Source organism: Labrus mixtus, chromosome 2, assembly GCF_963584025.1.
Source record: "Labrus mixtus chromosome 2, fLabMix1.1, whole genome shotgun sequence".
Lineage (NCBI taxonomy): Eukaryota > Metazoa > Chordata > Actinopteri > Labriformes > Labridae > Labrus > Labrus mixtus.
Window position 1 is genome coordinate 10,831,746 of NC_083613.1, and position 10,786 is coordinate 10,842,531.

The following is a 10,786-nucleotide window of genomic DNA, read 5'->3' on the forward strand; positions in this document are numbered from 1 at the left end:
ACAATGGTTGTATAGTATTGCTGGTTATCAGTTTGAAATGTGAGTAATTAGTTCAAGTGAGTGGAAAGTGTGAGTAAACATAAGTCTCTACTGGGAGTAATTGAAAAAGGAGGGGAAAGGGCATAAGGCTGCTGGATCAGCATTAGTTCCACTAAACTATATACTTCTAAGTACAGCTGTAAGTGAAAGGTCATAAGCCTGCGACTTGGTGAGCGGTCATAAGGCTTGATTGGGTGTTGGTCTAAGCCAAAGCTTATTGGGTAGAAGGAGCAAGGGACAGGATGAGTATGGAGGTCAGGGTAAGCTATAGGCTGAGGCTGAAATGGGCCAGAAGCTAATCCCTGTTTGACCCACTTTCACACTGGAAGAAGAAGTTTCCTCCTACTGGTGACTCTGTCTGTTAGCTGCAGATATACCTTGAATTGAATCATCATTGAGGGGTATCTAAGTCACAAAGCAGTATAAGAGTTTCAAGCTATAAAACTTTGAGAATTTAGTTAAGGCAAACTTTTAGCTGAAATGGGAGCAGTGTGTGTGTGTGTGTGTGTGTGTGTGTGTGTGTGTGTGTGTGTGTGTGTGTGTGTGTGTGTGTGTGTGTGTGTGTGTGTGTGTGTGTGTGTGTGTGTGTGTGTGTGTGTGTGGGTCAAAGGCCCTCAAGCTTCCTGCATAAGAATATGTAAGGTCAGGTCAGGTTATACTCCTATGGATTTTCATGTTTGTCTTTTGGAATTCTGCTGTGGTTTCCAGGGTTTGAATTGAGCTTCAGTCATGAGGTACACAGACCAGGTACAAGTTACATGTGCACCTTATAAACCACAGTGTGCACTATGGTGCATGGTTGTGTGTGTTTGGAGTCAGAGTAAAGCTGCCCACTCGTCTGGCCTGAAACTGCTTAAAAAAAAAAGTGGAACTTTGACTGCTGCATTAGTTTTGCATTTTTTATGTTGCCCTCAGTTTTTTTTATTGCAGAATAAACCATGTGTAAGAACCAGAAGCACGTGTTAGTATTGTCAGAATCCCCCCTCTCACAAGTCTATCTTCCAGAGTGCTCTCTGCCACTGGATTACAGCGAGTCTCCTCCATCAATACTCCCTTCATTTATTTCGGGGGGGTTTTGAAAAGCAGTGCTGCCAATCTATCAGGGATGTAGTGTGTGCCAGGAAGTCAGCCTTCAACGAAGAAATGAGCCACAATGGTGCAGGACAAGAGAGTTGATTAGTAATTTAAAGAGAAAAGTTCCGGTCCAAGGGGCTAAAATGGTAGAGGTCAGACTAATAATTGAGATGAGAGTGAGGTGTCTTTTACAGATGGCCAAGAAACACACACACACATACACTCACACTGTCCCATTTATGCAAGTAATGTCTATTTATGTTGTACATCACAATCTCAATTCTCAGAGGATGTAATGCAGAGTCAGTTCCAGGCAGCCATTGATCTTGCAGCAGGGTGAGGCTGTGTTAATCAGCTAGCTTTGTAAGGATGAGCGCTTCCTAAAGCCGCCATCCCTCTCACATTTCTGCCAACACCTCAGACATCTTTCACTGTCAGTGCAAGTGTGTGTGTGCGCGCGCGTGTGTGTGTGTGTTACCTCCTATTCTATCACCACAATCTCCTCCATCAATCTCGATCGCTCCATGTCTCTCATTTTGCATACCACACTATTTTGAAATCTCTGCAATCCAACGCACACAGATCACACCTCTTCAGTTACAATCTTTACCGCAGTGAAGAAGCCAATTAGCTGTGTTCATGTTTTCTTTCTGTTATCATAGGTTATTCTTTCCTCCTCTGTACTTACTTTGTTCTGTGCTTTTCTTTTCAGCTCAAACATCAGCGCAGCAAGACAGAATCAGTATTTTAACATGAAATCACAAGTTCAAAAGACGTAACCTATATATCCTAGTTTAATCAAACAAACAGATCCGGTGTTCTTAAATTGAATTATTGTCCTGCTGGCAGTGATCCAGTGTGCGGTTGTTTGGCAGCTCCTTTAGTGTTATGCAGCCACAGGGACCGTGCGGCACATAACTCACCACAGCTATATTTGACTTTGGTTGAATCTGGTCCTTTTTTTACCAACACTTTTCTCAAAATTGCTGCAAAGAATGCAGCTTTTTCTGTCTTTTTTTTGAAGGTCTCAAACCCAAGCTAACTTCCTTTAAAATGTCAAATGGCTGCGGTTTCTCTGCCTGCATATGTGAGTACGTATGTAAAGTGACTTCTTCTGCTTGGGTTTGTTCACTAAGATTATATACTTGTTCTCGTTGCCTTCCTTGTCTCTTTTTATTCCTCTGAAATGTGCTCAGAGACCATACAGGGATGCATTTGATCTTGGCCTCAGGGGAATATGGTCAGGTTCTAGTCATATGCATTTCCTCAGACTGCCTCTTACATTGCTTGTCAGAGAAACACTCAGGCAAACAGCACCAGAAACTGTGGACGGATAGACTCAAACATGTAGGAAGGAACAATCAGGCCTGTGAGCTTCTGCATATTATAACATTATATAATATCTGTGTGGAGGGGTTGTGTTGGAGTGTGGTGCTGTTTGATGAAAAATGCATGCTGAAGATTATTTCCCTTGATAATTCAGTGCAGATATTGGTTATTTTAATAGTACGGTCAAATAGTGGTGTATGCACGTTACTTATTTATGATCTCTGTGCTATATGTGCCGTTGCAAGAGGGAACTCCTATAGCAGCATCTCCTCTGTGTTGTGCTGTTGCTTCTGTGCTTGTCTCGCTTCTTACCTCATTCCGTCACTCACTCTTCTTTCCCTTTTTCTTTCTCTCCCAACATTTCTCTATTCTTCTTTTTCCGTTGTCAGATCGGCACAGAGTGGGACGCCAAGGAACGAATGTTCCGAAACTATGGCGGCCTGATGGGCCCCATGGACGAGACTGTGGGCATGCAGAAGTGGAACAAGGGCCCCAACGTCACCGTCACAGTAGTGTGGATCGACCCCACCAATGTCATCGCAGCCACCTACGACATTTTGATCGACGCCAGCGCTGAGTTCACACACTACCGCCCACCGCTCAACCAGCCTCTGCGGCCTGGTGTGTGGAGCGTCCGCATCCTGCATCACTGGAGCCCTGTAGCTGAGATGCACTTCCTCATCGCCCCGTTGGCCTATAACAAGCACCAGCCAATACGACAAGGTGAGAGAGCCATTTCTCTGTGATCTCATGAGGCTTTTTTTTTTTTTTAAATACGCAGAAGCCATTTGTTTCCACTTCATTGTAACATAAAATAAACATTGATTTTCTTATTTGTGTAATTGGCAAGCAGTACTTAGTGCACTGCTGTGCGTTTCTTCAACACCAATAATGATTTATCAAAAAGTACTTAAGAAGTTACCCTTCAAGCCAGACACTTAATCATCATATTGAAATTCATATTGAAATAGTGCACTGCCAGGTACAGTAAGATCTACACAGTGCAATCCAAGACAAACGCTCAGCAATAAAAACCTGTATTTGTGAGGCACGATGGAGTTCGTTGTATTTTGTGTTTTAATTTCATAGCTCCTCCTCTACCACTTAAAGCAAATATTGGCTTCCCACATTAGGCCGTGCCTTAGCTGCAGAGTTAATGCGCCTTCATGGTTGCTTGCAATAAATCCAAGGTGGACAGGCTTAATTTTAGTTTTCAATCACACCAACTGCCCCCCTTTGTTTGCGCAGGATCAATAGTTCATGAACAGCTTGTTGAAAACAATAAGGCAAAGGGTTCATACAAACCCCTAGTGCTATGACAGAGACTGCCATTTTTTTGCCAAGAAATGTATTTTTAGTTGACGTAAATACAGTGTTGCAGAATAACAGAGCATTACTTGTGCAGTAATGATGGCAAAAAAAAGGTGCTTTAAAATGTCTGAAGACACACTCACACACACACTCACACACACACACACACACACACACAGCTTTGTATTTGCATTGCTGTCCTCTCTAATCAAGCCTACGGCCCTCTGCAGACCTTGGTTGTTTGTCATCAAGTCACCCTTAATAACCTTTGTGAGCTGTTCATACACACTGTGTTCAACAACAGCGCACTTAGCCCTCCAAAAACAATGACACAATTAAATCAATCAGCCTGCTTGGAAAATGGGCAAGACTGCATTGTTCTAGATCGTAAGCAGATCATTTGCTCCAAAAGGCTCATGAAAGTTAAGAACCTAGTTTTTGCATATATGCACTGTTTAATTACCTCGCTTAGCATTTAAATGGTGAGAAAACCACACAGCTTTTTTCTTTGACCTGAGTCTCTATGGGGCAGTGTGTGTGGGGGGGGGGGGTCTGTAGTGCAGCAATGAGAGTTCAATAATTATGACAGCAAAATACAATTAGTTACATTTTACTGTACTGAACAGTGTAACCTCGTCTCTGTTGGCCAATGCATCATATTTAATAATACACAATAGTATACTTAATTACACTTAAATATTGGTCTTTTAAAATATAAAGAAAATGTTGTTATAGTATTACAGCTTTTTTTAACTTTCAAACATTGGCTGTTATGTTAGACTCCTTTGGATTTTAGCAAGATGTGAGTCATAAAATAGAAATAAAGGCCCCCCTGAGTATTAACATAACAGTCTGACCTTTTTGCAACATCAATAAGAGGTACAATTAAAAAGAGCTGACAGAGACAGTGGTGGAAAATAAAGTCTGGTTTATTAATCCGTGTGATTGAAATTGGGAATAACACAGTCTTTGTCTTCTGAATGAAAAGCTTCATTCAGAAGTAATAAAACACTCAGAAATACTACCACCCTGCCGCACTTTGTCTCATATGACCAACAGCTTACGGGCTTAATTATCTAAACTTCTGACAGATTTCTGTATGACTGACATTATGATGTTGATTCACTGACGTTGGGACTCTTCTTTATCGTCATGTGTTTCTTTAAAAACACTTTTATCACACAAGTCAAATATTGCAGATCTCACAAAAAAAATAGGGAAATGTAACACTCTGATCATTACTGTTGGCTTGTGTTGCCCAGGCCTGCTATTAGGAAAACATAAATTAATCTCATTTTATGTAGGTCTGAAATCATGAATAACTTAAGAATATTGTCCTGGGTTAGTTTACATGTTAAAATTCAATTCAATTCAAAAAAACTTTATTTGTTCCCAGGGGGCAATCCAAAGGTATTTCAAATCATTGAGGAGGACAGGGGTGTAGAATTGGGTAGGGACCCTAACAAAGTCAGGCTATCTCTGAATTATCGCCTCCAATAATCTTGACCAAAATGTCAAATATAACAAACATATCTGCATAATTTCAACCTGGCAAGGACTTGATGTCTTCATTGGTCTCTGTTAACAGAGACTTTGGGTTGCAGGGGATTTCATAGACTTCACAGACTTATCTGAGGGTTATACAGAGCACGTCTGCATTTCTATCTACCTGCAAATGCTTGCTCTCTCTCTCTCTCTCTCTCTCTCTCTCTCTCTCTCTCTCTCTCTGTAGCACCGACAGCTTGTAACACGTTTAATATTATGTATTTAAAATTCAGTGCTCTCGCATTTTGGGTACAGCGTATTAACGTGTCATTATAGACAATATTAGAGTACCAGAGGAGAACTCATTACGACTATTAACAGATAAAAACTGGTAAAGACTTGTTTTTTACGCAGCTTTAATAAAGATTTTAAGTGATTCCTCTAATTAAGTTATAGTCCTGATAGTTTGTAATTCTGTAAGGAGGCAAGAATGAAACATAAATCTTTAATTTTTGCATGGGCATCATTACACTACCATGATAATGATGACACTTTGAATCTTGCTAAAATGTTTAATTCATGCAGACCAGACATGTATTATTTAAAAGAAATGAATTATTGATTTTGTGTTTTCCTTCTTCTTTTTTTTTTCAAAGGACAATTTAATGAGAAATTGGTAATACACATACAGGAAATTAGGGGATCACCCCCTAAAATCTAGGTTCCTTATATTTCTTTAACCATATCTCTATCGTCTTTGGTGGTGCAAAGCCAAGGATGCTGAAAAATGTTGTCCAGAGGGAACTTGATTGGCAGAACATTTGCACGTGTGGAGGCGAGCCCTGGCATTCCAAGTCCAAATTTAACGATAAAAGATAAAAAGCCAGCGTTATTGCTCTATCCAAATCGTCATTGTAACTTGCCATTTTCAGCGTGTAGGTTTTCTAGCTGCGAGGCTTTTGTTTCACATAGAAAAGGGGATTTTGAAAACATAAAAACAGATCGTGTAAGCGTAGGGGGAAAAAAAACATCTAAAATACTCAGCCTATCGCAGGCTGACACGCACCATTTACATCAGGTGAGTCAGAGTCGATTTGGATTAAACACTGTGCCTTTAATTTACACAGTATAATAAATATCTGCCTGAGTCATAAACAAATCAACCATTAAATTCTAGGATACAAAATTCTTGGGTCTAATGAGTTATCAATTTGTCTGCGTTTAAGTGTAGTTTATCGTCACAAATGATTAATGCTGTGTGTGTGAGCGTGCAGGCGTGTGTGAATGTGCGCTTTCTTCTTAGCTGTTTCATCCACCCGCCTCTAATTTACTGCCACGTCTGGCACCAGGTCTCCCTCCTACATGCAGTGCCAGTAAAACTTTATGACGTGGCCTGGCAGTAGCACACACACACACACACACACACACACACACACACACACACACACACACACACACACACACACACACACACATGCACACAGTACACACTTTAAAACACAACAGAAACTACACAGATGCATGACTTCATATCACACTCTGCTCCCACTAAGCTCGCATGGCTTGGGTCAGACGTCCTGGTGGAGCAGCCCAAGTCTGACTGTGTCTTTCTGTCACCAGGGCATGAAAAAGTGCTGATGTCAGCTCAGCCATGCTAGCGCCACAGTTAGAGGGCCAGTGAGGAATTTAGAGCTTCACTGGAACTCAGGGTGGAGAAAGTGTTTAAAGTTTGTGCCGAGCTTGACCGTCATGGGAAGAGAGAATGAGGGTGTGTCTGAGTATGTCTGACTGTTTCCAAAAAGTCAGCATTGCAGTGGCTTGACAAACCACATCAAAGAAAAAGTTCAGTAGTAAAAATCAATCCAAGCCAATTAGCAACCAGTTAAAGTATCTCAGATAATAATGAAGCAAATCACGTCCTCTGCTTTGATATTTTACCATTCATGTACCCCCTTTTCTTTTCTCCTATTCCCCTTCTACCATCCCCTCTCTCTGGCTGACCGCTGATTATCCACTCCTCACACATCATCTGTCTCTCCCTCTCTCTTTTCTCTTCCTCCCTTCCCACGTCTGTCCAGATGATACTCTGAAGCTCCACAACGGGCCAGCAAAGAACAGCTACATGGAGCAGAGCTTCCACGGCCTCAACCCAGTGCTCAACATCCCCGTCAGCCTGGGCTTCGTGGAGCAGGCCAAGAGGAACGCAGCCCTGACCGGCCCGGAGCTGGAGCGTTGGTTGGATAGCCTGGTGGGCGAGTTGTGGGAGGCGGCTGACGTCTGCGCCGTAGGCCCGACCGCCTGTCCTGTCATGCAGGCCTGCCCCAAGAACCCTTGGAGCTCCCTGAGCCCAGACCCCAAATCCCATCTAGGAGCGCCCCGCGCAAATGGGCGCATCAGGTAGCAACGAGGCCTCCAGCTGGACAGGAGGCCACGATACTGTTGATTTTCTATTTATTTACGATGCTTGATGCAGACGGGGGGAAGGAACAGTCTTCTTCCTCTGTCTTGGAATGAGAAGGAAACAAAAGAAAACGTTTTTTTTTGTGTGAGGTTGGTGAGGGTGTCTGGACAGAACGCAAGCAGAATGATTTTCAGATCCTCCCACGAGGATCCTCCTTTTAGGGGATTATGCTGGCTTTGCTATTTTCTGTTTCTCAGTGTATTTATTTTTCTTCTCATGGCTGAGTTCTACTGTGATCAAACGTTGCAATTTTTCAGCATTTATTTTGCTGTTGAATGAATTATGAAGTCAGCTTTTAAAGCTGTGCACGGGGCACAGCGGTCATGTGAGCGAGGATTGTCGACACTGGCAGGAGACAAAGTTCTGCTGCAAAAAGGCCTTAGCTGTCAAACATATTTAAAAAGGAAGCCTGCTACTGAATTTAATGTGCCTCATTTAGGGTATGTCAACATATACAAAAAGAAGAAGACTATATCTGAGTGTTCAGATACGCCAAAACATTTGAAAAAGAATTATTTTGTAACACTTGCAGCACCATTTGAAGCAACTTTGAAGGACAAATACTTGTGCATTGTTAAAAACCAATTTATTGAAATGAGTTTCTGATAGTCCAGTGGTTCAGCGTGTAAATCAGTAGAATTAATCAGAAACAGCAGCACAACTTCATTCAGTTGAGTGCCTGATCAGGATGTGGAACTGTTGTGGCCGGGCGAACCATCTGCTGCAGTCACATTGTTGAAATAAAGGAAAAAGACAAATGCAAATCCAGAGGCCTTCTCAGAACAATTAAACATATTTGGATTATAATAGAAACTTAATATAGCCATTGTAGTGTTCTGAATCCACGAATGCCTCATTTGTGGTCGTGGTACTATAGTATTTGAAGATTCAACATTCACATAGTATAGTTTTTTTTTTTTTCATTTGTCATGGAATCAAGATGTAGTGACAGGCAGAGGGCACAGAGAGAATTGCTTTGTTCACCTGCCTCCAACTTGAAAACACAATTATCTCAAGTTGACCTTAAAAACTCTCATTCTTCTTTTTTTTTTTTTTTTAACTTTATTCCAGTGGTTTTAGTGACACTTTGTGTACATGATTATACATGAAGTCTGTGTGAATGGGGAGGGGGGTATGGGGGAGTCCATGAGTCGCTATTTATTTATAAGTTTATATAAATGCTGATATTTTTAGTCAGTGACTAAATAATTGCGACGCTGCCTTGGCAGCATGATACATATTTTTTTGTAAAGAAAGCCGCCTTTATTTACAAAGGCCAACACCCCAAACTTAGACTGTACCTTCAAGGCCCACATCTGTGTGTTAACGTCAGTGTTGTCCTGTCTGAATAGATCCTCTTGTCATGGTTACTGACACGGCTGTTTGCCAAGTGCATCGCAAGAGAAAGTCTCCTCGACCCGTCAGGTCAGAGGCCAGCTACCTGACAACCTCACCAAACAGAGAAGGTGCACAAAAAACACTCTTCACAACCAAACACCCTGGACAATGTCTGACCATGGAAGGAGGAACTGTGCTGTTAGGTGTTTTAACAGTTCGTAAGTGTTTCAGAAAGATAGTGAGTGGTGGTGATCTCCAATGCTGTGACAATAATGAACAATTCCAAGTGAATACTATACGGCGCCTTTATTGCAAGATGCATCATTTTTTTAGTTTGGGTGTATGACACCTTTTCAACGCTACATCTGAAGGATCTTTTCTGCCATCGAGACAATCTCTGGACATTTGAGATGAGTTAATTACACCGAGAGCAGCACTGAACCGCAGCACATCCTGAACAAGAAGAGTGGTGGCATATTTGTTTACTTTGAAATAAGTTTCATCTCAAGCCAATTAGGACTTCAATCTGCGATTGTCAACATTGTTTAGCCACCACACGGGCTAAGTGAGTGTTTTCGCACTGGCTAATTAAGAGACATTACTGTTCATTAATGTCAAGTTCACCTTGCCTCTCTGTCGGATGTGTCCATTATAATCACTCCTTCCCTCTCAAGCCCTAACTGTTTCCAAGGTTTGGTTGAAAAGGACTACTTTGTTTTTCACTGGCCAGCTTCTGTTGCCACCTTTTAACTTCGAGTGCCACCATTGCTCAGAACAATTACTGCACATAATACATATTATTATTATGTAAGCTCAATGACAGTTTTGGAAAAAAGGTGAATACAATAAATATAAGTCATTGTGAAAGTCCTATTTTGTAACAAAATAATGAACAAGTGAAGAAGATGTACATAGGTATTTTATATTGAAATGTTGTTTAAAAGGTATTGTACATGTAAATACAGATGTGGTAAAATGACATTGAATTATAAGAGTTTTTGAAGTCTCAGTAAGTGGACACAGAGTGGATTGGTGGTGTTATTTGATTAAAGTAAATAACCTGTTTCAGTGTTTCTGGACAGCTTTGACAACACCTTTGTCCCATTTGCCTCTCAGAGAAAAAATCACATGCCAGATTGTTGTTGTTCTTGCTGGAATGTATTGTTGAGCAACTGTTGCACAAAAATTTCTCTGAACTGAACTGACGTTTCCCCCGTTATTTCTTTTATTTTTATTTGTTTCAGGGGAGGCTCTGTGTGCCTTAGCTGACTTTTAGAACCTTCTCTTTCCATTAAAGGAAAACAAAAAACTTATTTTGTTATTTGTTTTGATCTTGAAGAATACCATGAGTTTGTTGAGTGATTCACTGGTACTGCAACACCAAAAAAGATGTCTGCTGTTGTATATATCATCAGGCCTTCTGTCTGTATCAGCTGTTTTTTTTTCTCTTCCCTTTGGGGGATTTGTTTTGTTGTACTTGACTGGCTTGTTTTACTTTTCTCTGACTGCTTTTTGGAAATAAAATTCTATGGAAAAACATCTCATGTGCTCCAGCCGTGGTTGATTATCTAACATTTAGCCTGCTAAAGCATCTGTCCACCATTTCTCTTCAACATTATCACTTACTCACTAACATTCCTTTGCACATAGCACCATGTCCATTTAACCGTGTGATATAATGCATTGACTAAAGTCCATTTTTTTTCACATGCAGGGATCATTGAACTCTAATCTCACTTCATTAGTTAC

The 10,786-nt window shown here is 41.1% G+C and overlaps 1 protein-coding gene across 1 annotated transcript in view; it reads left to right on the forward strand.

Moving 5' to 3' along the window:
• Positions 1-10,576, forward strand: part of LOC132984435 (xylosyltransferase 1-like) — a 79,152-nt gene extending 68,576 nt beyond the window's left edge. The window contains exons 10-11 of the mRNA XM_061051274.1: positions 2,832-3,165; positions 7,317-10,576. Coding sequence (XP_060907257.1) covers positions 2,832-3,165; positions 7,317-7,639 — 657 coding nt within the window. The 3' untranslated portion in view covers positions 7,640-10,576. The remainder of the gene's footprint in view (positions 1-2,831; positions 3,166-7,316) is intronic.
• Positions 10,577-10,786: the final 210 nt, after the last annotated feature.